The following is a 27,976-nucleotide window of genomic DNA, read 5'->3' on the forward strand; positions in this document are numbered from 1 at the left end:
ACCATTGTATCATACAACCGCACACACGAATCTGTCTGTTTATCAGCCATCATCATCCAAGAGCAAGGAATGCCCTGAGAGTCTTGAATTGAGAAGGTCTTGTTCTACGCCGACCTGGAACTGGATCCGCTCCAGTGCCACAGACGCCTTCTTCAGCTCCGATAACTGTCAAAATTTATCTATATCACCGTAACTCTGATATATAACCCCTCGGCGATGGAGTACACCGTCCAGGCATCTTTTCAGTCTAGCGTTATTGAATTTTGATAATAACTATCTATTCGATTCGCAACCAAAAGATGGCCCATTACCGAAGCATGCAGCCCAGTCGGGGTACAAGCTACTCTGATTCAAGTGACCCGACAACGAATGTCAACCATTTCGTGGAGATGCCCGGGGAAGTACGCGCCACTCTGAACAGCTACGTACCCCTAGATGCGGACGATGAGACCGTGAAGCTCCTTCGGGAAACGTTCAGGTACCTTCCATCAGATGGTAGAGTTAACCTTGCCGAGGATATCATTCAGGCTGGGGCGGGCAATAAGTTGCAGCAACTTGCCCAGAGTATCGTTTCAGGCCTTCTCAAACCGATGATGGTTGCCGGTGCTAAGAAGATGGAGATACCGCGGTTGGGCATTGAAGAATGTCTTGCCAACAAGACGGACGGGCACGAGTCGATGAGGCGTGCCCGACAGCTCCAAGAGGATGCGCTTCGCAGAGATGGCAATAAATGCGTTGTATCGGGCCATTACGATGTTCTATCAGAGGAGTTATATCCCGACGAAACTACTGCCGACCTAGAAACTGCATATATTGTGCCATTTGCTCTATCCAAGTTCAACAATGAATATGAAAAACAGCAAATAATAGCTGTTTGGACGAACATTTTTCGTTATTTCCCAAGCGTCCGTTCCCGGCTGGGCTTCTATTACCAGAACATTAACTCTATGGTAAACGTGATGACTCTCTCCCTACCTCTCCACACGCAATTTCGACGATTCAGTCTTGCACTCGAACAGGAAACAGGCAGCATAAATCAATATCGTGTCAAGACCTTTTGTGGTTTTGCAACAGCCCATCGAGCTGAGCTGCCAGCGAGTGGAACTATCAGAATGACAGGCCACGATGGATTCCCATTGGCTTCACCTATTTTACTTCAGGTTCACTGTGCCGTCGCGAGCATACTCCATGCCACCGGCGAGGGTGCGAAGATCGCCCGAGTGCTACGGGACTATGATGCGACTGGTGGCCTCGCTAGCGACGGTAGTACCAATGTCTCGCAGCTCTTATCTTTGACTAAACTTGCATTGGTGCCCCATGCCCGTCGCTTTGATGGAACGGGTTCGACAGATGACTGAGACGACCGACATTGACAGGCCCCTCCACACCACTCCGTCTTATGGAGATTTAGCTATACTGAAGTGCGGGCTTCCCTACCGCATGACGTCTCCCCCATTGGAACTCTGATTCGCGATGGCCCCAGGCCCCGCATTAGGCGACTAGTCTCGGTGGCCTTTGCTAAAAGGGCAGTCACTATGATTCGAGTTTTGCAGTGCCGCGTCAATGCAACCCATTTCCCATTTGCCGGGGCCCACAAAGGATCAGTCAAGCTGGAACATAATGACCAGTTCATCGAATTGCGGAACTTCAGCCACTGTTGGCACTCTGATGGCTAAGTTGTTTACTAGTAGAGCAAGGTCCGACCACTGTATGAAGAGGGATACTACAGCCTGTACTAGGAGTAATCAGCAATTGCAGAAGGCCATCAACCTTGTCTGCCCTACAACAGCCCTAATCTCACCCGATTGACACCGAATTGAATGGATCGGAAGCCGTCATCTGACTTGACCAAGTGAGGCACAAGGTAGAATCATTGCGCCTTGAAGGTGCGTCCTGCGATACTCGTGCTAGTAAGCTATTCTACACGATACTCCACGTTGCAGTGAGCAGCCATAAGCACGCCTTTATCCAACGCCGAAATAACTGGGACAATAATCCTTTCTTAATTGTGTCGATTAATCTTCTCTGACCCTTCTCGGTCTCCCGATCTACTCATATGCTATGCTCAGTGGACAATTATTCAAATCACATAGAAGACTTGATTCTTTGTCTTAGGTACTCTCAATCGGATCGGTAGGAGAGGCAACATAACAGCATAAACCTGTTGAACCGAGTTCTGCTGCGAACTGCCAACAAAATTACTCTCATCTTTGGAAATCAGGTGAACTATTTGATTCACCATACTAAATAAAACCCGTGTATTTCAATCAGAAACATGGCAACGAGAAAAGCAGTATCAACTGCCTTGATCAAGGTGGGCACTGCTGGCATGTGAATGCCCGCTTCTTCATCTCGCAGGGAGAACATGAACATGATTGTGAATGTCTTCGACACCAGACCGGACCATCATCCAAGAGCAAGGCCCCCAGAATCTTGCATTATTCACTTTCTATGCTGAGTTACAAGCCTGTAACTCGACCCGCTCCAGCACCGCAGATCTCTCCACATCTTGCCCATCTCCGATAACTGTCAAAAGGTTACACCACCGTAACCGTGATATTAATCCCTGGACAATGACTACATCACCTGGACGGTTCAGCGGTATTGGATTCGGATAAAAGATGGCTGATGAAAGATTCATGACGTCCAGTCCGGACCCAAGCGACTCTGATATGACTGCGACGACATCATGAGTAGATATCGTCAATTTCACAGAGATGCCAGCTGACATTCAGGCCACGCTGAAGGGCTACCTGCCATTGGGCGAGGTAGCGGCGTGAAGCTCCTTCAGGAGGCGTTCAAGCACCATGACTTCTTAAGCCCTTGAAGGTGGCCGGGGATAAGACGGCCGAGGTCACTCCTTCACCACGGATAGGAATTGAAGACTCCCTAGAGTGTCTTCCTGTATCATGGAAGAGTCAATGGCACCTGAGGAGCTGACTGAGGAACCCCGATCTCTGCTCGCCTTTCTCTCCACTAGTAGTCGTCTTTTATGCTTCTTGACGCTCACTTCGGTAGCCTCCATTTCCCCACATTGTCCCCTTCTAGGTGATCAACGACTCAGACCTTTTGTCAGGGGTTGGTAGCGCCATGTGCTCAAGTGGGAGCCTCCCAAGGGCCTCAAATGGTAAGCGATGAATCTTTACGGTCTTTGCCAAAGTTCTTGCGGCTAATGACAGCCAGGCTGGAGAAAGTCTTGAAGTGGCTCTGGGACGGGGCGCTGGCAATCCTCAAAAGGCCGGGATGCGCCTGCAGTAGGCCGAAGCCCCGAAGCCCCGAAGCCCAACGCCGAAGATGTAGAAAATCAAGCCGGACGTGGCGGTATCAAGGGCCGCGGCGAGCCTGGAGCTCCCGGCCAGACAACTTCGACCCCAGGACTGCTGCAGACGAGCCAGCCTGACACTGGAAGGAGAGCTGGCGAGATGATGGCTATGATCAACGCCACTCAGGTCGTATTAGCTCCAACTACAGTTTACCATCAACATTTGACAATGTCTTAACCTTCATATATTCCATTTACTCACTGCACTCACTACACTCACTGTAAGCCAAGCAGACACGGCAAACAGAGCTCCTCAGCCGCACATGGGCAGAGCCTGGCTTGACTATGGGACGGCACATATCATTGCCTAGCAGCTATGAGAGGCTGCAGTTTAGGGAGGCGGGGATAAACGTATCATATCCGGCGAATACGATGTTAACAAAGAGGATGGGTACCCTGGCGAAGAGACTGCCGACTTGGAAACAGCACATATTGTGCCTTTTTCTCTAGCCAAGTTCGAAAACGCTGAAAATCGGGACTCTAACGAAATGTATCCATTCTTTGTGGACCGCGTGGTCGAACAAACCGGAAAATGAGAAACAGCAGAAAATGGCGGTTTGGGAAATGTTTCTCGCTATTTCCTCAGCGTTTGTTCCAGGCTCGACTTCTATTACGAGCATTAACTGGGGACGACTGACTTGCATTTGACACCAGCAGCTGAGCAGGATAGGCAGACATTCAGAAAAAGCCGGCGACGAGCAATATGTCCATCAGGCGCTGATGGCATTTCGCAACGCGGCAGCTATGAAAAATATCCAACTCAGACTGGTTGGGGTATATGGCGTCTCGCGTTCAAGGTCGAGTTCAGTCAACCCAGCATGGAGACCTACGCAGCGGCTATATGTACGGACCCAACGGGGGTGAAGAAGCATTCGTAATCATGGAAACCAAGGCTCATGTCCGGAAAGGAAGCAGCCAGGAAGGTTGCGAATCTACATGCAAGAAAGTGCTGAGATAGTCATTCGGATACTCAAGGATAAGCGCAAGGGACACACAGTGCCCCTAAACAACTACCTAGGTAAGTTTATCTTTCATTCAGCATTGCCGGCTGCGTACTAATACTCTATGTCATTAAAACAGCTTCTAGTCTTCCAAGATCGGCATCAAATCTATTACCCAGGCATCATATGATGCAGCCTATATCAAGTACATTCAAGGAAACACCTCTGGCAATGGTCTTCAAAGCTGAAAGAAATCGGCCCCTTCAACGCTCCAGATTATGACCACTTGAGGCTACTACTTGCGCAATATATCGGGAGTTTCTGTCTTCAGATCACCGACCAAATGTCATGATGCTACCACAATCCCTACCAGGCAATTTGGACCTTGGCAATTGAACAAACAGACATCCCACGATCTATACCTGAAATGTGGAAATTGTTGTCTCTGTTTTTTAACCATAACCATGTCCTCCAGTGGACACGTGGGAGCTTGACCAACCCCTACAACCCACGGATAGTATACTCGAAAACTTCATGTGCCTCTTGTCAGTGCTCAATGGGGCGCTACCTGCATCACAGATGAAGAAAGGGATAGGTATGATTATCAGGAGCTCAAAGAGCTAATCCAGTACCATGCAAGGGCAACCTATCGATGCCTTCTTCTACAGGTCCCGCGAGCCTGCCAGTCAAATACAGAAGCTGGTCATTCTATTTCGAAAACATCAAACTTGGAATCAATATGGCGCAGCCGCTGGCAGGCTATTGGGCGCTTCCTATTATTGCGTCTGACGACTCTGAGATAAACTCTGCTAGTAATCCTTATCAGGAACGGATCAATCACTTATGGTTGAATATCCTCACGCATTACTTCCCGCTGCGCGATGGTTTAGTACCGAGAGGGAAGCGCATGTTCAAGCCGGAAGGAAGTTTGTGGCCAGCCAACATTGCTGTCACCAACATACACCAGAACCATATGCACAACATATGGCCAAGTCCCCATTCGTATTACTGGGTTTGGGACTCTTACAGGCAACGGTGATGGTCCAGGGGCTGTCGACCCAGATGACCTAGTATCTATCCAGCGTCTTAATGATGAGTTACGTCTCTGGTTACGTTGCATATGTGAAGAGCCTCTTAGAGGCATCTCGAAGGGGATTGAGGCAGGGTATTTGAAGAAAAAATGAATAGCGGAGCACGGCCTCAGAAAGAACTGGTTGTGGAAACTGTTGTCTCTGTTCTTGGACCATAACCATGCTCTCCAGTGGCAACATGCGAGCTTTCTCACCCCACAAATCCACGGACAGTATACCGGAGAACCTCATTTACCTCTCTGACGATTTCACGTGGACTGGCCCATGGGCCTTGCGCCTTCAACCCACTTCGTTTGTCTTCTGACGGCCTCGGAATCGAGTGTGAGTTTCATTGGCTGCTGGCGGGGTCCCCAAGGGCCGATGGGCAATGTCCATCCTGCAAGAAGCCCATTATCGTCTCCAGGTCCTGATCTCAATATCGTGTGAAGATATTCCGTCGTCTTGCAAAACGTTGTCGAGGTTCTTTCCCAGAGAGCGGAATTGTCACTATGACAGCCTACGATCGATCATATACGATTCAAACGGCAATCCCAATACTCTTCTTACAGAAATGGCAAGCCGTCATTACCGAGATTCGCACCATTGGAGAGCTCCCAGTTGGGTTGAATATTGCATCTTTCTACATACTTCAGGTTCACTGTGCCGTTGCGCACATACTCCATGCCACCAGCGAGGGCGAGAAGATCGAACAAGTACAACACGAACCTCCAGTGGTCCCCAAGACCACCCTTCCTACCATGTCAATGGTCCCCGGCTGGAATTATACCAGAATACCTCACAACTGGCAGGACAATGGCTATTGGGTGCGGTTCAACCACACCACAGCGTTCCTGAAGTTCCAAACTAGCATCCCATAGATAGAGGTCTGCGACTCCAGCGGCAAGCCACTCACAAAGTGTCAATGGGAATTTACAGAGCATTACCAGTCCAAAAAGAACCAACGGTGGAAAGACAGCTCTGGAAAGCCTGCTTGACGAACTTCTCAACACCCAAAGGGCATCAACTTCCAGACGGTCAAGTCGAGAACCGCAAGACAGGTATAGGAAGTTGAACTTGCCATTGCGCAGGGAGCACCAGACACTGCCTACCTTTTGGCTGGAAAATGGAGACTGGAAGGACTGTAACGAGAATGGAAAACCTTTGATCACGGTTGTGCCTTTGCGCCCGATGACGACCCAGTCTACCTTACCCCATGAGTGAGCGAATCGCCCATTCCCATCTACCTACCAAATTATGACGCTACTGGTGGCCTTGCGAGCAACCATAGTAGTAATATCGCACAGCTAATATCTGTGCTGATGCTTGCATTGGTGCACGGGCTTTTTTGATCCCTACCTTGACTGGACGGCAGCCATGGATGGTGATGTGACCGAGGCCGTGTTGGACCTAATAACTGCATTTAATAACATTAAATAGGCACATCACTCTTGTCATAGGATTAACAGGAATAAGAAGACGCCGCAAGTATGATTATGGGCCGTGCTGAGTATTTTGCGGCTTCTTCAATAAATGTTTAGTAGATCGCTTAGTATGACCAATTCTTGCTGATCAGAGCTTGTATCACGTCTGCTATCCTCATGCTATGCTATTCAACCTCTATCGGATAACCTCGTTCCCAGTTCTGCGATATAGGAGTATTGAAGATTCGTACATGAAGAAGCTCTCAAGACAAGCGTGGACACACTGGTTTCCTGGCCTTGGATTCTTAGGTTTAGACGTCAGCACGTGCAAAGCTAAAGGTCGATCTGTAATTACGTATTATCGAGCACGATTGAGGAACAAAGAATCAACCAGCTGGTTGGCGAACTCAAATTCGTGTCGTGCATCAAGAATTGACAGATGCCACATGTAGCAGCCCACCTATTTAGACCCAAACTGGAAAAATTTCTGATATTGACCGTTTGACTATCACTGCTATACCTCGATGTCTCCTTGTTCCTGAAACATTTCCTCTTCCGCTTTGTGGGTCCTGCCGTCGTTTGTGGCTGTTCCCTTTGCGGCGGATCGCAATCTGCTTGGCCACGCCACGTTCGGTCGTCCGTCTGCGGTGTCTCCTTCTATCCCAAACGGTGCGAATTCTGTATAGACTATCTACTCCTCGATCGGACTCGTTCATATTCTCAATCGAATATTTCTGTCAAGGCTCAGTCATAGCCTCAGTGCCTACTGACACCCAACCAGCGCAAGCCCTTCGACCAATCGCGCAACTGACATCATGTTTGAGGTCCTATAAGGCGGAGACAAAAGCTCTTGGGACGAAAGGTCGACCATGGAGGGACTATTCACTTTGCTCGCTTTGAGCATTGTGATGGCAATTACGTGAGCATTGAGATCATATTTCGTTCATCTTCGGGGAAGAATGGAAAACTAATGGTCGTCTCGTCTTGATGTAGATCCTTCGTTGTCGGCTCATTACCGCTCGCTTTCACACTTTCCCCCTCGCAGTTGCGATTAATTTCTTCCCTTGGAATGGGAGTCTTGGTTGGGACATCTTTAATTGTTATCATTCCGGAGGGCGTGGAAACTCTTTACAGTGCGAACTCGCATAATGATCGAAAAGGTCTCAGCACTCGTTCAATCACGGCCGTGGAATGGCAACACCGATCATTTCCGGCTGTCGCTGCGGTCGATTTCTCCAACTCGAACAAGGAAGCAGATTCTACACATCTCCCGGCCATGTCTTCACCGGAGACACCTACTTTGGCACCCGCACTTCCACTCATACGGACAATGCACGTTACCCGCGACGAGCAACCTGAATTGCGGCAGCGAGAGGAGGAGAGTGAGTCGAATGAGGATGAACACAATGGACACAAAGAAGAGAACTCTTCACATGCTTGGATTGGAGTTGCCCTGATCAGCGGTTTTATCCTGATGTACCTCATCGATAAACTACCCGATTTCGCAGCGCCTTCAAAGCAACAAAGACCGCCCTACCACATTTCTCTGGACAATCTGGGATCCGGATTGCTACGCAACCCTTCCCCCTCCAGGGAAGGAGGTTCGTTGGACGCCGGCAGTACCTCTAGTCGAAGTCATAGCTTTGCGACAACCACTGGTCTTGTCATCCATGCGGCAGCTGACGGCATCGCTCTGGGTGCATCTACCTCCGATACCGGTTTGAGTTTTATCATCTTCCTGGCTATTATGGTGCACAAAGCTCCCGCGTCCTTTGGTCTTACATCGGTGTTGCTCAAGCAGGGCGTGTCGAGTCGGACCGCAAGAGCGCATCTGGTGATCTTCAGCTTGGCGGCTCCCTTTGGCGCAATGGCAACATTTCTTTTTGTGCGGATCGTGGGCTCCGGCTCTAGCAGCGACGAGGCAGCCACTCTGTGGAGAACTGGAATGTTGTTGTTATTCTCTGCTGGAACTTTTCTGTGGGTTATCCTCTGATCTCAGTGACTGCACAGACAATGGTGACTAACCGTCTCTAGTTATGTTGCCATGCATACAATGCAGGAGAACAACCCGAACTCGGACTTGCGCGAACTACCAATGAATGGATATGGCGATTCCAGAGACATCCCTGCTAAATCCGACAAGTCCATGCGCGATCTGGTCGCCTCTGTCATCGGCATGATACTGCCGCTGTTTTTGCAACTCGGCCATGCTCACTAACGCGATTCCGCTTTGAAACCTTTTGCCTTCTAATCCCTTATGTCTCTGATTTAATTTGGCTAGAAATCCGGCTCAAGTCTGGTTTCAGACTTGGGGCTCCTCGGCGAGCCTAGAGAATGAACTCATGGCGATCTTGAATACTATAGACTTTGCGCGTTCGAACGAAGGATCCATCTGTTTCTCAAGAGCTATAGCGTCTTTTTTAAACCGTTCCACCTATTTTGTACTATACTGGTACCTCATTCTACTGGAAGAGCCGTAGCTCTGCTCTGGCTTACTGTATTATTTTAAATGCTATATGCGACTTGTTGTTTGTGTTTTCGTACCGGTCCAACTGCTATATAGTATAGCCTTGTGTTCAGCCCCTTCACATTGATGATGAAACCATTTGTCATGTTCGGATGATACCTGGGAGAATTTTGTTCCATGGTTGAAGATATTCTGTTGTTTGCCAACCCAGGGACTCGGGACAACCATATCACTGAATCTGGGAATTTGAACGGCTAGAGTCTCCACGGATGAGGTAAATATTTGGAGTGCCGATTCTGTTGCGCTCCTGGACGGTGCAGATCCGAAGCGTCTGATAAGATACGATGTCGAATAGAGCCATCCGACAGTCAATGAGCACATTAGTCATTTAAAGCAGATGCAGGCAGGCATGTGGTGGCTGAAGTACGGCTGATTCTGCAATTTTCTTCGCCTCCTTTGACGACAGACTTGCGAGTTCGGAGGTTCGCCTGTGCCACTGCGCCAATATGAGGGGTTATTATACCTCTGGATTCTGCTCTTCAGCTTAGCATGCTAAGAAGTCTAGTAGTGACGAGGACTCTGTGAAGGAAAGATAACTCAGATGTACATATCTATATGATTTCTTGTTCGCTGTTGATTGTGTCTATTGAAGAATCCCAAAGTTTGTCATTACCGCTATTTTTTCTCCCTGTGGAACCGGGTATCCTCTTATCGTCAACTGTGGAGACAAGATGATCATTAGAATTCATATACCTCGCTACAACATCATACAATTTGAAAGCAGATGAAAATTGGTTGGTTTTGATCGCCTACTACTGCCACTCACTGCAGACTTGGGCGGGTTTCTCTTTCCCCAGCTGAGAGACCTAGCTTTACCTGTGCCATATCAAAATCTGCGGAGGACTATCTACAAAGTACCTATTTCTCCCAAATCTACGGATAGACGGGAGTGGCCTAGATACAAAGTACCTTAGCCTCTAAGGTAATTGATTATGGATTATGCTATTCCTAAGGCCCGCACCTGACCCGGCAAGACATCCGTCGCATGATCCAGACTCCAGACTCCGGACTCTACCTTACTGTCTCTCCTCTCGTCAGGCTTAGGATCGCTTGCTGCCTTTTTGATATACATTCGGCCTTCTTTTTCAGGCATCTGAATGGCGTCAAAGTAGCCGCTGTTGCTGGCTGTAACTGACCTTTTCCGGTTCTCCTCCTCGAGTAATTTTCCCAACTTCGCTTTCTAAAGGAAAATAAAATAAAATACTCCCATTTCTTTTCTGTTTTCTTCCTTTCCCCCCCCTATTTCCTTCTTTCGTCAGAGCGCTTCCTCTAGCGCTCTCGCATCGGAGTCTATCCGTTTGTCATCATCTCACTTTCTCTTTCCTCCTCAATATCAGTCCTCCTTTGACCTCCTCACCACCTCTCTTTCTTACAGTATTTGTTTTGCTCCCTCTCAAGAGAAGCGATACGTTCTCTATGATCCAAGTCGATCCTCAGAAGGCTTTTGCGAGTCCCTATCGATAATCATCGTTTGCCGTCGACACAAGTGCATGTTGTTACCGTCATACCCTCCACGGCAGTTCGCGAATACACTCTTTGGGCGTCATTCATCGAACGGGTGGACGACGGGATGACTCCGCGTATTGTTTCTGAGCAGTTGGAGACTGCACATTCCAGATCATCTGCCGCTCGGAATTCAGCCTCCCACTCGAGATCTCTGTCCTCCAACAAGACCGTCACTCCTATTCCTCCGAGTCTATTACCCTCCGCACCTGCGTCACCTCCAACCCCGGCCCCTAGCCCGACCCCTCACCAGAGGCCTCCGACATGGCAGTCCTCAGACGAGGAAGATGATGCCTTTCTCCTGAATGCCAGGATACATTTTACTTCTTTGTCCAGTGCGAAGAAGCAGAGATTTTTGGAGGGTGTACTCGGTCTGTGCGACAGTCAGCTTCTCAGCTTTGTGTCGAGTTATGTCACTCCACGGTTAAGGAAAGATCCTTTTCAGGTCTTCCCAACCGAACTATGCTTGAGGGTAAGCTTTCCGTTGACGCTCTCTCAACTTTAATGAACAGAACTGACTGTAAGCTCCCCTCGTTGCACTAGGTTCTCTCATTCATCGACGACCCGAAAACCTTGGCGAGAGCCTCTCAGGTTTCAAGGCGTTGGCGTGATCTCCTGAGCGATGATATTACCTGGAAGAACCTCTGCGAGAAGCATGCTTATGCTTACCGGAGACCGTCGGGAGATTTCATTGACCCCTTCCACCTGCCTTCGGTTTCAAGCACACGCTCCCTGAACGGGCTGCAGAGAAGAGTATCGGGTTTACATCCTTCAGATAATCCCTTCGACCTACCTCGCTCTGGCTCTGGAGACTGGCTCTCTTTAGCCTCACGGAAGCGACGGACTCGACCCTTGTCATACAGATCTCATTTCAAGCAAAAGTACATGGTGGAGTCGGCTTGGAACAAAGGGGGCCGTTGCACCCAACGGCACATCACGCCAGATCAAGGTGTTGTCACGAGCTTACATCTTACCTCGAAATATATCGTGCTTGCGCTGGACAACGCCAAAATTCATGTATACGATACCAACGGGAACAATCAGAAAACATTACAAGGCCATGTCATGGGTGTCTGGGCCATGGTACCGTGGGACGACATTCTGGTGAGCGGCGGTTGCGACCGCGAGGTCAGAGTCTGGAACATGGCTACCGGGTAAGTGGTACCTTAATGACGCTGAGCTTCGCTGGGAGGAAAATGGCTAACGGTGCCGCCAGAGCTGGCATCTACCTTTTACGTGGCCACACATCGACTGTGCGTTGCCTGAAGATGTCTGATAAAAATACGGCCATCTCTGGATCAAGAGATACGACGCTGCGCATATGGGATTTGACAACAGGCACCTGTCGCAATGTTCTGGTCGGGCACCAGGCAAGCGTTCGGTGTCTGGCCATCCACGGGGATATTATTGTTTCAGGGAGCTACGATACTACCGCCCGAATTTGGAGCATATCGGAAGGACGGTGTCAACGAACACTGTCGGGTCATTTCAGTCAAATCTATGCGATTGCCTTTGACGGCAGGCGAATCGCTACCGGCAGTCTTGACACCAGTGTCCGAATTTGGGATCCGCACTCTGGCCAGTGCCATGCTATCCTTCAGGGACATACATCCCTTGTCGGACAATTGCAGATGCGAGGCGACACTCTGGTTACCGGCGGATCTGATGGATCAGTGCGCGTTTGGTCATTGACGAAGATGGCACCTATCCATCGTCTGGCGGCTCATGACAATAGCGTGACCAGTCTTCAGTTCGATAGTTCGCGTATTGTCAGCGGTGGTAGTGATGGCCGCGTCAAGGTGTGGAGCTTACAAACAGGCCAACTCCTCAGAGAGTTGTCCACGCCTGCAGAGTCTGTTTGGAGAGTTGCATTTGAAGACGAAAAGGCGGTGATCCTAGCTAACCGGTCGGGTCGGACTGTTATGGAGGTGAGTGGCCCAACTAGAACCTCAGTACACATATCTGACTTGATACAATTTCGTAGGTCTGGACATTCTCCCCTCCAGAAGAAGATGATGACGGTGCTGTTGTGGAAAGTACCGCCAGCACACCCGGATTACGCCCACGCCAACAAAGCAGTCAAGATGACCTCTCCTTGAATTGTTCATCTCGTTCAGCTCGACACCGAATGCTCTTTTCAGATCCACCTCCGACCTTACCCTTGAACAATAACGATGACGACGACCTCATGCCGGATGCCMCTGCTTCGTGATTATTCTCCTGCCGTACTATTCGAGGCTCAATAAGCTCATCACGCCTTTTAGTGACCTCTATTCCGAGCACTATTTGATCCATTGAGAATTGCATGGGACAAAGTGCAATTTAAGTCTAATCTCACCGGTCGTCGACAGTCGTCTGTCACGCTTTACCACCTAAGGTGCAGACCACAATCTCGAGATCAGTTAACTTTTGTCATCAACCCTTTTGCATAGATACTGGGTGTTGGATTGTATTTTCGTTTCCATCCTTGTCATCCATACTACCTTGATTTTGCGGAGTTTCAAACGGGAGTTAGCGGGTTTTGATGCAGTACCTTCGACGTGGTTTAATTTTCCTCGCCGGTTCGATGATACCCACCTCGGGAGGCGATGTATTTGGCATCTAGGAATTGGGTTTCGATCTTGTGACGAGAAGTGGTCTCATGGTCATGGTCTTCGCTGTCATGTTGTCACTGCTTCCGGAATATATACTTGCATACCAATAGGCATTATAGAACCAAGCGCAGTTCCTCTAATTTAATCCGACGCACAGCTGGCTGTCTTTTTCGTAAATAGCGGAAAATTGGCTACGAGCTGAGACATACTGTTGAATCTTAAATCGTCTTGACCAGGGATTTATGTGTCTTTATGCGTGACTGGGATGGGCAGTTATCCGAGACAATGACTAATACACGATTCCATCCATGTCCCTGTCCGCCGATAGCAGCCTCTGTCCAATCTCCCACTATTATCCATGAAACAAAGCAGGGGTTTCCTTATCAAGATCGTGTCTTGATATTTTATTGTATTCATCTCTTGTCGTAGGTTCGGAAAGCAACGTGGATACAAGGACCTACCGACAGCAGTCATTTTACTGGTCACAACTCAATCATGTCCAGGCGGCAGGCAGACGAATTCAATACATCTGCATCTTGGATTTGAAGCCACAGCCACAATAAAGAGACGGACCTCATCATCTATAATCTATTCAGGCTCTCTGTCGCATCCGCAATTCTACGAGTGATGTAAATATGGTGTATGGGGGAAGACCGAGCACAGGTTGCTATCTTTGCCTCAAACGAAAAGTGCGGGTAAGTCAAAATCATCTTGTTCCCTTTCCATCATGAGCTAATGATATCGAAGTGCGATGAGGCGCTGCCAGAGTGCCGGAATTGCGTCGTCTATGGCCGGCCATGCCCAGGTTATCGGCCCGACACCATTTTCAGGGACGAGACGCAGAAGGTGCAGCGTATGGTGAAGAAAAGCCGGTCTGACAAGTCGTCTTCTACCGGCTCAGGCAAGACCCAAGCTACGACACCGCGTCCGATCGAAGTCTCAGAACAGAAGTGTTCTCCTGTGTCGGTTCGTCAGATCGCCGACTCGACCTGGGAAGAGCGGGCGATTTGCTTCTTCTTCGACCAGTACACTTGCTCGGATGAAACGGGCGAGTGTATCAGCCACCTGGGATTCTTGCCGTCATTGTACGCTCTGTGCCGCGATGCTGGGGAGAAGGAATGCTCGGCGTCATCGTCGTCGCTGCGGCTGGCGGTGGACGCGACGGCTCTTGTCACGCTGAGCAATGAGATCAGGGAGCCCTCGTTGATTGTCAAGGCGCGGTATCTGTATGGTATGGCTCTGCAGCGCCTGCGTCAGGCGCTGGAATCGCGGACGCAAGCTGTCCGGGACGAGACGTTTGCGTCGGTGGTTCTGCTTTCCATATTTGAAGATATTACTGGAGAGCGCAATGGACTTGCAAGTTCGCATACGGTGGGGTTGGAGAGCCTGATGAAACTGAGGGGCATGAGTCAGTTCGGCCACGCGCAGGGTCGAGATCTGTTCAACTTTGCCTATACGCATACGGTATGTCGTTGTCTCTGTCTGGGTATCTGCGGGTAAGAACTGACGGGCACCAGCATACCGAGTTCTTGGCCTTGGGCGACAAGCCTCGATTCAAGACTGACTGGATTGCTGGACTCTTGGATAGTGCGGATCCCGTCCACCGACTGATGCTCCTCGCATCGAAAGTTAGCCAGATATTCCTCGAGAGTTCATCCTTGCAGGCCTCGGCAGGAGCGGAAGATGTCTGCAGGCTCGTCTCGTACATGGAAGACGCCAAAGCGGTGGATTTGGAGCTAGCAGCGTGGAGTCAGGGTCTGCCTGATACCTGGCTCCCCCTTATTATCTACTCGCAGACACATGAGTCTTTGATGACCTATCAGCAGATATCGATCGCAGCGATATGGAACTACTACCGTGCTGTTCGCATCATCCTGCTCAAAGTCATACTCCGGCTCCGCGGCATTCTTGCATCAATCGTTGGCGAATACACAGTCTATAGTGAGCTTCTTCAAGAGGAGCCGATGATTCTAGAGTCGATCCAGGAAATGATCACGGATGTGTGCCGGAGCATCCCCTTTGCCTTTGGCCATGTGGATGGGATGGGCAATCCAATCCCCACCGCTTCGGAGGGGAAGCTACATATTCGTGCTTTCCAGGGGTACAGCATGGTATGGCCCTTGTGGTATATCTCGTCGTGCGGCCTGGCGACTCCAGAACAGAGCCAGCAGGTCCGAACCGTTCTGGCCCGGGTAGGGTCTACACTAGGTATCAAACTGGCATTGATACTAGCTGGGGAAGGGCAGGTTGATTATATAGTCCCTACCGCCCAAGGCGACACTGTCGTCCGTGAAGCGTCTGTGTTATAAGCATGACGGCCATTGCCGTACTACTGTAGCACTGTACTAGTTGCTGGCGATTGGTGCGATTCACTGCAGCACATAGTCCTTTTACCAGGTTGTATATAGGTTACTCTTGTATATGAATATTATCTCACTATACATAAATAATTTCCAAGGATAATATTCTCTTTTACCCCTGGTACCTTAGTAGAGAGATACAAAGTCGCAGAGAGCGGACATAATGACGTCATTGATATGTTCCTGAAGCTGTCTCAACGCTGCACATCGAAAGAACATTTACGACTTTCCTTCCGAATCACTAATAGCAAGAGCAAATAATAATAGATATATGCACCAGCAATCCCGAGACAAAGAGAGATACCCTGGTAGGTTCCCATAAGTAGGTGCACGGATGCTATGCCGCATCGCCGTGTCATAGACAAGCAACATGCCATTGCCGGTTAGCCGTTCGCATTTCCCTTATCATCACATTATTATTGGAAAAGCGGAGAACACAGGACTGAAAGTAACGTCCCACTGGCTGATTCAGTTATATGTATTTCCTGATTGAGAAATGCAAGTGGCTTCTCAAATCGCGGATGGAGATCTCGGATCTGGCTAGGAACTGGGTCTCCGTCCTCTGACGACATCGGTTCTGAGGAGTATAGATAGACTGTGCGAGCGTTTCTGATCGGTGTTGCTTTCTTGTAGACACTTTTGGCATTGCTTTTTTGTGTTCGTCCTCGTTTTTGTTCCTTTTTATTTAGGAGTGCACTGCTATTGTCTGAACCTCTGCTTCTTCCATTATATACTCCATAGAGAACTCAACAACACATAATGGCCTCGAAAGAACGGCAGCTTCCATTCGGGAAGATCGAGCCCAATTCAGCGAAATACTTTCTAAGCTGTACTCTGGGTGGAATTGTCGGTAAGTGTTGCATCCATGCTACATTTTGCTAGAGTTATGCTGACGCAGTGGTTTTCGTTTGAAGCTTGTGGTAAGTGGTAGTATATACGAAGAATACTCTTGCTGGAATTCGCCCGCTGATAATATATTCGATCAGGCCCTACGCATACAGCAGTTACCCCCCTTGACCTGGTCAAATGTCGTCGCCAGGTGGACCCCAGCATCTACACGTCCAATCTCTCCGCATGGCGCCAGATCTTCTCCAAGGAAGGCCTACGCGGCGTGTTCTTCGGCTGGTCGCCTACCTTCATCGGATACTCGTTCCAGGGTGCAGGCAAATACGGTCTCTATGAGTACTTCAAGTACCTGTACGGGGACCGCTTGTTCCCCAACATGAACCGCACGGTGGTATTCCTGGGTGCCAGCGCATCAGCCGAATTCTTCGCCGACATGGCCCTCTGCCCGTTCGAAGCGATCAAGGTGCGCATGCAGACGACTCTGCCGCCGTATGCGCACAACCTGCGGGAGGGCTGGAGCAAGGTCGTGGCCAAGGAAGGGTTCGGGGGTCTGTACAAGGGGCTGTATCCGCTCTGGGCGCGGCAGATCCCCTACACCATGACTAAGTTTGCTACCTTTGAAGAGAGTGTGAACATGATCTACCGGACGTTGGGGAGGCCTAAGGAGACCTTCAACACGCTGCAGCAGACGGGCGTTAGTTTCCTGGGAGGCTATATTGCCGGTATCTTCTGCGCTATCGTCAGTCATCCTGCTGATGTCATGGTTAGCAAGCTGAATGCAGATCGGAATGGTAAGTGTGGCCTTCTGACAGCCTCCTGTCGTTCTGCTAATGGGCTTGCAGCTGGCGAGTCGGCAATGGCGGCCGTATCGCGAATTTACGGCAAGATCGGATTCTCGGGCCTGTGGAACGGTCTGCCAGTTCGAATCGTGATGCTTGGTACATTGACTGGTTTCCAATGGCTAATGTAAGTCGTACTGTTGTCTATTGGTCCTGATTGTGTCCGTTCGCTGACGTCGTCGGAAACAGTTATGATTCTTTCAAGGTGTTCCTGGGGCTCCCGACCACTGGTGGTCATTAAGGTGTTTAGGAGCTCTTATGACGGGCTGTTTGGCGTTATCGCATTAGTAGTTAGATACACTTTAGATGAAGGACTCGAAATCATTCTTCTGTTGCTTTTCGTAAAGTAGATTGACCGCCCTTGATAACCACCCGGCAGAATAATAGCCGCGAATCCTCCATTGTCGGAGCAGCGTCCTCGATGGCGATGTCTGGCATTGGCACAAAAAAGTCTTCCATTTAATTTCTCACTTTGATTTTATATTATATAGTCTTTTCCTTTTTTCAGAGAAAGCATTGACTGAGCGACAGCCCACGTGTCCGTCGCTGGCATCCACCCAATCATCGTGAAAGGGATCGAATCGTCACTTTCGCATCTCAAGACAATAAGATCGGCTTCTCTTTCTTCCTGCAGCTTCGACCCTTCCAACGTCAACAATAGCGAATCAACCATTGGCAATCGCCATTTGGAGTGTTCATCTTCAACACCCCGTTATAATCTCTGATCAACTTGAACAACCTTCATCCTCCGTTCTCGAGCGTCAGCCAACCTCTAATTTTCTCTCTCAACCTCACGCGGATAAAACCGACTGCCAGTAAGACTACCAAATAGGACCACCACAATGGACACATCCACCAAGCCCTCATCATCACTACCCTCCTCCAACCCTCCCAGCGTCGAAGGCGCCTACAAACGCAAATGCATCGCCCTAAAAAAGCGCTTAAACGAGATCGAGGCCGAGAACGAGATGATGCGCATGCGCAACAAGCGCGGATGGCAATACGTCCAGAAAATGCGCCTGGAGTCCTGTATCCTGCTCGAGCGCCTGGCCAAGGTCACCGGCATGGCCGAGGAGGCCCAGGCGGGCGTGAACCCCGAGCTGCGCGCCCGCGCGGCCGCCGTGATGAGCAGCGCCAGCGCTCTGAATGGTTTTCCCGGGGCGGTGGGCGCGGGCGCGGACCTGGCGGCTGGTAGTGGTAGTAATGGGGCTGCGTATATGGAGGATGAGACGGAGGGGAGCTCGGACGAGCAGCCTCCTACGGTGAGTTTTGGCTGATTCGGTTCCGCTTGAGCTTTCCGGTGTCAGGGTCCTGACGAGTTGAGATGAACAGCCTCAAGAACGCCCGTTGCGGGTGAAACGGTCTCGAAAGTCGAATATTGGCGATGCAGGACTGGATGATGATCCGTCGGCCAGCGCCCCGCCTGAAGAATCGACTGCTGGCTCAGCGGGCTTGCCGCGACTTGCGCCGGCCCCGACACAGGAGGAGATGACCTCCACGTTTCGCATTCGCACAGGCAGCAATGGCGCCATACATGAAGGAGAGAACAGTCATGCTACTAGTGAGCGCGGCAGCCAAGCTCCGGAGTCTGGGGCTGCAGATAGGGCGAAGGAGCTCTCGACGACACCGATGGATGTGGACAAGGCGCCGAAAGAGGAGAGCCAGGGATGATGAGAGCCTTTTTTATTTCCTTTCATTTCTTTTTTGTTCTTTGCCTCTTCTAGATTAATCTCCCTTTTCTTCAGTTTTGTTCCATATGCAGCTATTCCCATATCGAAGGGGGGCTTATTTACGTGGTTTCCTCATAACGAGATGTTGGCGCTCATTGTAGCGCTTATGACCAGTGCCTGATGACTTTTCCAATGTACTTGAGAATCAGACAAGGAGGTGTCTGGACTTTGCGCATAGACACGCATATGGAAGATAGTCTGGCCACAACGGTGCGCCTCGTTCTCGAACTCCCACGCCTACCGCAGTGAGCGCCTTGCGTGCAGATTTAGTAGCAAATAAAACACACGGAAACGATGCTTCATCATGAATGTCCCTGAGGACATGTTCAATATTAACAGCCTGTCTAGTGGTACATACAAAGATGGTTGCCTCGATAGGCAAAGAGGGATGCAAGGGTCCCCGAACGAAGATGACCAACTCCAGTCCCAGCCCGAACTCCCGACGCAAAGTCTTCCGATGCTAAATATGGCACCGCAACTGATGCAGTGAGCTTGTGTAGATTCAGTGCAAAATGAATAACGAGTCGCGCACAATGGATAGATCAGTGAAAGATCAATCGTCTGAAGCGCCGCTAAAAGATCAGGAATACTTCGAGCAAGGATCACAAGATGAGCGACTAATCAACTCCTGCGTACAAGTCGACCACGATGTTAATGGCTGCGACTAGGATTTCCGCCGCGATCAAGATGATGACTGTATTTGGTGAGCCAAACAGGAATCGACACGACAGCTAGAAGTAAGGGACTTACCGATCCATTCAAGATACTCACCGTGGCGGTGAGTCAACTGATCCTTCAGGACGGCCAGAAGATCCGCAATGACGTCCAGTCGCTCCGTGAGAAGACTGACTCTTTGGTCCATCTCGAGATAGCTTCGGACAGCCTGGTAGACCGGCTCCAGCTGCGGCTCTGCCCACATCAGTTCCGGACTGTCGAGGACGGAGCCTTGTAAATGAATGTTTATTCGTAAGATGAACAGTTCTCCAATCTGCATGTTGATTTGTCGCCGCGTCATGTTGACACTGCCGGTTTGGGCGATTTGAGCCGGGAGTGGTGCAGTATTCGAGATGGTTTCCGAGACGAGGTCCTCGAAGAGGGATGTTTTGACGGATTGGGACAAGGCATGTGAGATGGCAAGTTTGATCATATGGTTTCGAGGATCACGGAGCGAGATAAAGTCATTGTATATCCGTGCCTGGTACTCGCGAGCATAGTAGAAGTTGAAATTCTCAACCTGCGTATCTTCGGGGCTCAGAATTGAGTTTGCGAATTTCGAAACGTCGGATAGGAATCGTGATTCTTGCGCGGGTGACATGCCCCATATGACAACTGTCCCGTAATCAAAAAGGAAGACCTCCGGGGTGTGGATGGTAGTATCAAAGTCTGGCGTCTCGTCTGTCCGCTGTACTGCGCTCTCCGTATGTGCGTCATGGTGTGATTGTTCTTGCGAATCTCGCAGGTCAATGAGGTCTTCTCTGCGTGATTTCGCATTATCTTCAACTTCGACCGCACTGTCTGAATACCTGCGCTCGCCGGAGGGCCGATCGGGACTCGACGGGATAGGGTGGAGCCCCAGCGCATTGTCAGACAAATTCCTCGGCGCTCTTTGTTTATCCTCATATAAGTAATCGTAGGGAGAGTAGACGCATTCGTCGTACAGCTTCGGGTTAGCCCCGCGGGTCTTTGACCGTGCTTTAAGAAACCTGATAACGCCTTCGAGTCTGTACGAGTTGGCTGTACAGTATGCTGTTACTCGTGGAAGTCGATCTCTGTCTGCTTTCCCCAATCTGGCAGCGTGACTTCGGGCAGTCGGTTCTTTGATTCGCGTGATCTGCGAATACACATCTCGCGGGAACTCGTCGTCCGCAATGTCCTCATCGGCAGCTGTCACAGGATCCGGCAGCAGTTTTAGTTTCTGCGCATTCTTTGTCGTTCGCTGTGGTCCGACCTTGGGTGCTGGTGGCATCGAAGGCACAGCCGTGCTGTAGGGAGCTCCATGGCTATTGCGGCGACGGAGCTTGCTGTTCAGGGCAGAAAGGCCGGTCGGTCTCGATTGATTGGACGGAGCGTTGGGAACAGAAGAAGCACCCGAACTCAATGGCTTAAAAGTGGGATCCACGGCGGCAGTAGCATCATGGTATGTACTGACCGTGGCCAGTGGGTTGAATGTCACTGTCCGCGGCGGACGGCTTCCTCGTTGCTGTGACGTATTGGAGGATGCTGGCTGCTGTTGGTATTGGGGGAGTAACGGGGTTGTCTCTGCTGCCGAAGTCATCCTGTTTTTCGTTAAATAAAACAATCAAGAGTCGTCTGTCATGAATAGACAGATCAATGTCTGAAGAAAAGAAATAGAAGAGGAGAAAAGGCCTCTGTGGGCTAGCCGCAGAGATGAAAGCCAAAGTCCAAGGTCCAAAGCGGACGGATCGCAGAAAGCTCGAAGCTCAGCACGTGCTCCCGCCAGACGCTGCCATCAGCCAGTTTTGGCGCAACGAAGACATCCATCGGAAAATTAAGATGCTTATTACTGCTATAGTAGTTCATAAACGCATTTACTGCTTCATTGTACATAATTTTATTCGGGTATCCAAATGATCAACTATCAAGCTATTTTCCAGCATCAACCAGACAGATGAGAGCCCATTCTCGTGTTGTACAATGCTGGAGTCGTGACCTTGAACGGGATGTTTACGGCAACCATCAAGCAATTGTACAACTAGAACTTTCAGAAGCTTTTCAACGCCCTGGTTCGGCGATGTTTAAGCCTAATAGACCTTAATGAAAGTAGTAATACTGCGGACTTCCACCGGAGTCAGCGCTAGCTGCTGTCGCCTGCCGCCAACAGCGCAAGCCACTCAATAGCCCGTAGCTGATGAATGATGTATGATGACAAGCAATGTCAGTCATTATTCCAAACCAATCTCGACCTGCATCAAGACGCCATAAACACCTTGTCGCCTGGTTCAAAAGTACCCTGGTTCAAAAATACGCAGAAGCCGATAGACTAGGAGCCCTTATCTGCGAACAAACCCCGAAGAGCCACCTGCAGTTCTTCTAAGACCATTGACAGTGGCGGTACTGCGAGCTCTGTTGAGCCAATTCTGCTTAGCGTTTCGTCCAGTCTTTGAGGCTTTCGGCGGGAGGGTTGTCTTGGCCTTCTTAGTCGGGTTCTCGTCAAGCACACGGATTGTAACATCACCCAGCTTGACATCCTTGGGGCGCTTCTCCGTAGCATCGAGAAATCTCAACTTGTTTGGCTTCTTATGCGAAACATTAAGCTCCTCCAATGGGGGCGTTGGAGGTCTGGCGACAGGAGCTGCATTGAGAATCTCATCCGGCAGAAGAGCTGGGAGAGCTGATCGGCGGGCATCTTGTGTGGTACTACCTCGCAGCGTCTCCGTGCTTTCTGAAAGCTGGTCATCAGCAGAACCGGCTGCTAATTTGGTCACCTCCTTTTGTTTCGCTTGCTGTTTGTGGAGTTCATCCAATTGTTTTCTCTTCTCCTTTCGCAGCTGTTCCTCACTGTAGATTTTGAGTTAGAAATAGAAGCACTTTCTAAGACGTAGTGGAGATACTAACATTTGTCTGGCTCGTTCTTGCTTTTTGGCTTCCAGTCTAATCTTGGACATCTGAGCTGAATTGTCAATCGCTTCGGGAGCTTCGTCCTCATCACTGCTGTCTTCATTGTTCTGATCCTTCTGCTGAGGCTCTGGCACCTCTGTCTCCATCTCCACCGGCGGTTCAGGCTCTTCGCTGTCGAACCTGAAGTGTTTCGTCTTAGACGCAGGCGCCTGTGCCTCTTCTCGTTTCGACGCTGACTTGATCATGGCACTAGATGTCTCAGTTGACGATTCCCTCTCCGGCTCTTCAGCAGCCTCTAGACTGCTTCTCTTTCTCCGTTTGTTGTGCTGTGACTCGGGCTTTGCAGCGCTTGTAGATTCGGGCTTGCGCTTCCCATTTGCGGTGGTCGAGACGCCTTTGCTATCTCCAGAAGCTGTCGACAATGTCTCGAGATTCCTCCTTCTCGTTGCCGTCACCATTTTTGCTTCGCGGCCAATTGGACTTGTTGATGTCGTGGAGGTTGTATTGCTGCTATCGAGTTTGCCTTCGTCGACTTCTTGCCGTGCAAATAAACCTTTTGCTGCTGTAACAATATGAGAAAACATAGAGAATCAATCGATCCCACTATGAATTCTAAACAATTAGAAATTGTGAGAAGTTAATTTTGCGCTCGGCGACGAGCAGATAAACTTGAAATTCAACTGATAAAATCTATCGGGGCAACTTTGATCCGAAGGCGGGACCGCAAGTGCCAATAATCTCATTGTCTGGGTTTCCACTCACTCACATTACCAGAGGAAGTGACATGAAGCAGTGCAACAGATCTGAACAAGATTTGGGAAAACCGGCACCAATATTAGGCAGTAATACAGTTTGCTTTAACTCCCTGAAGTTTAGGAAGGACTCGCAATTCACTTGAACAGGTATCTTTTATCATACAACCAACTCCGCCTGTAAATATAAGCATCAAACCCAGGATATATAGTTGAAAACTCCGTAACACCTTTTTCGATGCAACAAGAAGGCAGCGACGCTAGCCAGCCCATCATTGGGCAGCAATCATTTGATTGCGCTCCATGAGCTCCTCCTGTGCCCCCAGGAAGTCATCCTCACCTATATCACTGACTTCATCCCAGAACTTGCCATGTTCATCACCATCATCCCCACTGACTGTCCACATACTCTCGCGCAGCCTTTTATTCCGTTCGCGGTCTTCTTCAATCCGTTGCTCGATCTGCCTCTTGTCCACGCGTATGCCACTCGGCCTGGAGCCTCGCGGGGTTCCGCCTTTCGCTTTCGCAGCATTATCGACCTCCTCCTCGGCATCCAAGTCGAGATGCGCCACCTGAGCCTCCCGTTCCTTGAGCCCGGCGTCGATCTCAGCTACCGTTTCGGCTGAGAGAATATCTTTACTCTGGAGACCGTTGAGAACGCGCCGGACGTGCTTAACGTTTGCAGCTCCTGATCCATCCGGTGGTACGACGGCATCAACGACGCGTAGAATATCCCTTTGCATCATCCGGACATAGGGTGTGTGGTTTTCCTTGGTAGCCATTTCGCAGAATTGCTCGATGAAGTACATGATGTTGGCTCGATTATTCATGTTGTTCTAGACAGAGTTGTGTCAGAAGTGAGAGTAGCTTCCTGCACGACAGCAAAGACATACCCTTTCAAGTTGTTCCAAAATACAGGAATGGAGATCCTCATCCATGTCGCGGTATTTCAGCGCATAATGCGCTGCCTTCTGTGACGAGGTCACAGAGGCATTAAGATGTTGTAGCTGCGCAGTGAAGCGCATACGAACCTCAAACGGATCCGCCATCATGGTTGCGGTTCTGGAATTGTAGAAAGCTCCACTAGTCCGGCTGCCTCGAAAAGTGATCAGTCTCCGATAAGAGATAGCTGTAGAGAGGGTACCCCAGCAAAGATCTTTGGTTCCAGGCGGTGGATTTGTTCTGCCGGCAGAAAATGTGGGGTGATCCTCATGGGATCTGCAATAATATAAGCAGCATTGCCAGCGGCTCCCCCAGTACAAAACTAGATATCACAAGGTCACAAAGATGAAGATGTTTCTACTGAAGGTATACTGAAGGAATTGAATGACCAAGCACTCAATAGTTGCGTCACAATTCAAAACAAAGCAGATATCCAAAATCTCCTCTACAAGGGTATATATTTCGCTAAGTCCACGTCCATTCCGCAAAGATCAAATTGAAGGACGTCTATCCAGGGAACTGGCAAAACTTGTTCCGTCATCACTTTCAAGAAGACCTACCTCCTCGGCCGTATTTCTCTGTCTCAACGAACCAGTGTCTAGGCCTTTATCCTTGCGGGATTCTGCACCGTCAATGATAGACCAAACGTCCTTCTTAGTGAGTAGGCCTTGAAGGACGCCCTTGTTTGCAAAGAGGACATAGCGGAGGCCCAATCTCTGAAACATGCGTCGTACTATCAAGAAAGTCGTCCCACTGTTAAGTGTAATTGGCGTTTGATCCATCCAGGGCCGAAGGTCGAGAGTTTCACTAGGGTCTGCAAACGGCTGATGGGCGAAGAAGACCTGCGTCGAGCCCGGCAAATCACGATCCGCATGAGATGAGGAATATTTCAATGCATAAGATAGTTCGTTGCGTGAGATATATCCCAGAAGAAGAGGATTCGAAGAATCGGTAACGACAGGGAATCCCCGATATGAGGTGGCCATGAGAAGGTTGCGGAGGCTATCAATAGTATGTCCATTGGCAACGATGACCGTGAGGTCCTCGGCCTTTGTCATCACTCTATGAGCAGGTAAATCAGGGGAAGTAGTGTCGTCACGATGGTCAAGGAAGGGGTATTCCTTGAGATGGATCCAAGACTCGTAGATGCCACGTTTGCCGAAGATGTCACCGCACCATTTGGACAACATAACCGCAATCATAATAGGTATGACATATGTCAAGGCACCTGTGAGCTCGAACATGATCACAACAATTGATACCGTCATCCGCGTGGCGCCACCTAGAGCCGAAGCCGCTCCAACGATTGCATATATTCCTGGTGTCACACAAGGAATATCTGGCTCGCAGCTGTTGAAGAGGAAAAAATTTGGGTAGGCATTTTGCCACATCTTAAACATCGTTCCAAATGCGCGGCCGTACAAGGCACCAATGGCAACGGAAGGAAGAATAATACCAGCAGGTATGTCCAACCCAAACGTAAACGAGGCAAGGAAGAAGCCAAGAAGTGCGGCCATAAGCAAAAGGGTTATTGTACCAGCAGATGCAGCACCAGTCTTGCAAAGACCGAACAAATCATCGGATCCCGTGCTACATTCGGCAAACAGTGAGTGGACAAGCTCAGAATTCTGGGCTCTCATGAAGATATTCGGAAAGTTGATCAGAGCAGATAGAAGAGCAATGACCGTAACTTCTAATATTGGGCGAGACCAAGTTCGGGATCGTCGCCATTTCGCGACTTTCATGTTCAAGCGGATCAGAAATGCTCCATACAGACCACCAAGGATACCAAGGAGGATGAAAGGGATTATTTCGAAGCGATGCCATCCACGTGTATACTTCACTTCGTAGAGCACAATATTTCCTGTTCGAAATGGGTTAAGCGCTTGAAGAGTCATAGCAGCAACCATCGCACAGACAAAACTCTGCCACATGGTTTTATCGGGAAAGTAATACGACAATTGCTATCCTTCGTTAGATGAGGCGACGGTGGGGATATACATCTGAGAGTCATACCTCGAGACTGAATAAAACACCTCCAATGGGTGCACCGAATGCGACAGATATTCCTGCAGCCGCGGCTGCGGAAAGCACTTCACGTTTTCTCGCTATACCACTTAGTATGAGCCGCTGAATGCCGCATTGACCACATACCTTCGTTATGGTTCAAACTATCGAAGAACTTCATCATGACGTTGGCGCAACAGCATGCAACATGCACCAGAGGACCTTCTTTACCTAGCCACATCCCTGAAGCAACTGCTAGACACTTTTCCTCGATAAGCATTCAAGAAGCGGGACATGAAGAATGCACGGGATACCTACTAAGCCTAGGGATTTGATCGCGAGCGTCCAGGGTCCCATAAAATGCCTAATGACAAAGCCACCAAGTACTGTCTTAATTTCTGGAATACCACTGTGTCTTGCATATATCGCGTATGTTCTGACCAGAAAACTCGCGCAGACAGCGAAGACCACCTATCGTTTGTTAGTAAGTCTTTCAGAACAACCAGGAAAAGAGTCTTTATTACAGAGTAGAGGACGTAGAATATATATTCTACCGTATAGCCTCCGCTGGGAGAACGAACTCCAAGAGCTTTACGCCAGGGTGTCCAATCCAAGCACTCAGATATGTCTGATGGATATGCCGCGTCAGTTGCAGACGAGCACTGCTGAGAACAAATACCTTACCGTCATGACCCCAGCAACAAAAACTTCGATTCAGATAGAACTTGCCCCCTCCTGGTCCATTCTTGCAATAGCCCGTTTTCAGATCTCCTAGCCAGTCGCTCGTGATGTCGATGCATGCCGCAATAATACCAACGAGAACGCCTGTCGCTATTAAAACCACCCATACGTTACCGGCCTCCAGTAACCTGCGGGCATACCCTGCAAGGCCCGGTGCGCTCGAGTAGAGCAGTCTCTTTCTTTGCCGCTCTTTTGTATATTCAAAGATCCAATCGATGGCTGTAAGATCGTCGTAGCCTACTCGGCGCCCCGGCCCTTCCACATACCAATCCAAGAACCCTCCGTCTTTTGGTGCGTTAAAATTTCCGTTCTCATTTCGCGCTCTCGGCTGGCTCAAGGACGGATTAACACCCGGCGTCTGCGTCTGCTCGTTTCTTGTGTCCGTCGCCCGCAAAGGGATCGTGGATTCGTGTTCATCACTGGAAAACAGGCGCGTAAAACTGAACTTCGCAGGTTGCTTTTGCTTGCGCTTGAAAGAAATACTACAAATCGGGTCAGTCAGCATATGCGCAGCGTTAAAGAGCCGTAAGCCTCACGGTTCAGTTAGGCCTCCAGCCAGCGATTCGTTGGAATGATTCCGGAGGGTATTGTTATCTGGGTTCGATGACCGGTCGTAAACCTGCGCAGATGAGGACGGTCTTCCGGCTTCTGACCCTGAAATCGTTGTTGACATGACGAATCACGGAAGCATATCATGTCCACATCGCAGCTGTACCATCGCCCCTATCAGGAATTGAGCAATGAGAATCTCGGGTTGCGATCAAACAAGTCCTCGATATCGGAGATGTGGCGCAGACTCCGT

The 27,976-nt window shown here is 49.7% G+C and overlaps 12 protein-coding genes across 12 annotated transcripts; 7 read left to right on the plus strand and 5 right to left on the minus strand.

The window, feature by feature from the left end:
* Positions 1–299: 299 nt before the first annotated feature.
* Asppvi_007779 (HNH endonuclease signature motif containing protein) lies at positions 300–1,358 on the plus strand (the record flags this gene model as incomplete). The annotated part of the gene is made up of 1 exon (XM_043303662.1): positions 300–1,358. One exon carries the CDS (start codon positions 300–302, stop codon positions 1,356–1,358), a length of 1,059 nt encoding a protein of 352 aa, XP_043159597.1.
* A 4,484-nt stretch (positions 1,359–5,842) lies between these two features.
* Asppvi_007780 (uncharacterized protein) lies at positions 5,843–6,211 on the plus strand (the record flags this gene model as incomplete). The annotated part of the gene is made up of 1 exon (XM_043303663.1): positions 5,843–6,211. The coding sequence occupies one exon, from the start codon at positions 5,843–5,845 to the stop codon at positions 6,209–6,211; it is 369 nt and encodes a 122-aa protein (XP_043159598.1).
* A 1,412-nt stretch (positions 6,212–7,623) lies between these two features.
* Asppvi_007781 (Mn(2+) transporter ATX2) lies at positions 7,624–8,972 on the plus strand (the record flags this gene model as incomplete). Its single annotated transcript, XM_043303664.1, has 3 exons — positions 7,624–7,673; positions 7,748–8,731; positions 8,789–8,972. The coding sequence occupies 3 exons, from the start codon at positions 7,624–7,626 to the stop codon at positions 8,970–8,972; spliced, it is 1,218 nt and encodes a 405-aa protein (XP_043159599.1).
* A 1,879-nt stretch (positions 8,973–10,851) lies between these two features.
* On the plus strand, positions 10,852–12,996 carry Asppvi_007782 (F-box/WD repeat-containing protein; the record flags this gene model as incomplete). Its single annotated transcript, XM_043303665.1, has 4 exons — positions 10,852–11,256; positions 11,328–11,938; positions 12,001–12,712; positions 12,769–12,996. 4 exons carry the CDS (start codon positions 10,852–10,854, stop codon positions 12,994–12,996), a joined length of 1,956 nt encoding a protein of 651 aa, XP_043159600.1.
* Positions 12,997–14,013: 1,017 nt separating this feature from the next.
* Asppvi_007783 (putative C6 transcription factor) lies at positions 14,014–15,687 on the plus strand (the record flags this gene model as incomplete). The annotated part of the gene is made up of 3 exons (XM_043303666.1): positions 14,014–14,073; positions 14,126–14,842; positions 14,896–15,687. The coding sequence occupies 3 exons, from the start codon at positions 14,014–14,016 to the stop codon at positions 15,685–15,687; spliced, it is 1,569 nt and encodes a 522-aa protein (XP_043159601.1).
* An 810-nt stretch (positions 15,688–16,497) lies between these two features.
* Positions 16,498–17,664, plus strand: Asppvi_007784 (putative mitochondrial phosphate transporter Pic2; the record flags this gene model as incomplete). Its single annotated transcript, XM_043303667.1, has 4 exons — positions 16,498–16,588; positions 16,725–17,375; positions 17,427–17,550; positions 17,613–17,664. The coding sequence occupies 4 exons, from the start codon at positions 16,498–16,500 to the stop codon at positions 17,662–17,664; spliced, it is 918 nt and encodes a 305-aa protein (XP_043159602.1).
* Positions 17,665–18,265: 601 nt separating this feature from the next.
* Positions 18,266–19,094, plus strand: Asppvi_007785 (uncharacterized protein; the record flags this gene model as incomplete). The annotated part of the gene is made up of 2 exons (XM_043303668.1): positions 18,266–18,685; positions 18,756–19,094. The coding sequence occupies 2 exons, from the start codon at positions 18,266–18,268 to the stop codon at positions 19,092–19,094; spliced, it is 759 nt and encodes a 252-aa protein (XP_043159603.1).
* Positions 19,095–19,770: 676 nt separating this feature from the next.
* Asppvi_007786 (YagE family protein) lies at positions 19,771–21,428 on the minus strand (the record flags this gene model as incomplete). The annotated part of the gene is made up of 2 exons (XM_043303669.1): positions 19,771–19,847; positions 19,904–21,428. 2 exons carry the CDS (start codon positions 21,426–21,428, stop codon positions 19,771–19,773), a joined length of 1,602 nt encoding a protein of 533 aa, XP_043159604.1.
* A 736-nt stretch (positions 21,429–22,164) lies between these two features.
* Positions 22,165–23,316, minus strand: Asppvi_007787 (uncharacterized protein; the record flags this gene model as incomplete). Its single annotated transcript, XM_043303670.1, has 2 exons — positions 22,165–22,672; positions 22,730–23,316. 2 exons carry the CDS (start codon positions 23,314–23,316, stop codon positions 22,165–22,167), a joined length of 1,095 nt encoding a protein of 364 aa, XP_043159605.1.
* A 440-nt stretch (positions 23,317–23,756) lies between these two features.
* Positions 23,757–24,536, minus strand: Asppvi_007788 (CTD kinase subunit gamma; the record flags this gene model as incomplete). Its single annotated transcript, XM_043303671.1, has 2 exons — positions 23,757–24,320; positions 24,378–24,536. The coding sequence occupies 2 exons, from the start codon at positions 24,534–24,536 to the stop codon at positions 23,757–23,759; spliced, it is 723 nt and encodes a 240-aa protein (XP_043159606.1).
* A 381-nt stretch (positions 24,537–24,917) lies between these two features.
* On the minus strand, positions 24,918–26,614 carry Asppvi_007789 (chloride channel protein; the record flags this gene model as incomplete). Its single annotated transcript, XM_043303672.1, has 3 exons — positions 24,918–26,390; positions 26,443–26,534; positions 26,581–26,614. The coding sequence occupies 3 exons, from the start codon at positions 26,612–26,614 to the stop codon at positions 24,918–24,920; spliced, it is 1,599 nt and encodes a 532-aa protein (XP_043159607.1).
* A 369-nt stretch (positions 26,615–26,983) lies between these two features.
* Positions 26,984–27,847, minus strand: Asppvi_007790 (uncharacterized protein; the record flags this gene model as incomplete). The annotated part of the gene is made up of 2 exons (XM_043303673.1): positions 26,984–27,656; positions 27,711–27,847. 2 exons carry the CDS (start codon positions 27,845–27,847, stop codon positions 26,984–26,986), a joined length of 810 nt encoding a protein of 269 aa, XP_043159608.1.
* Between the last annotated feature and the right edge of the window lie 129 nt (positions 27,848–27,976).

Source organism: Aspergillus pseudoviridinutans, assembly GCF_018340605.1.
Source record: "Aspergillus pseudoviridinutans IFM 55266 DNA, scaffold_5, whole genome shotgun sequence".
Lineage (NCBI taxonomy): Eukaryota > Fungi > Ascomycota > Eurotiomycetes > Eurotiales > Aspergillaceae > Aspergillus > Aspergillus pseudoviridinutans.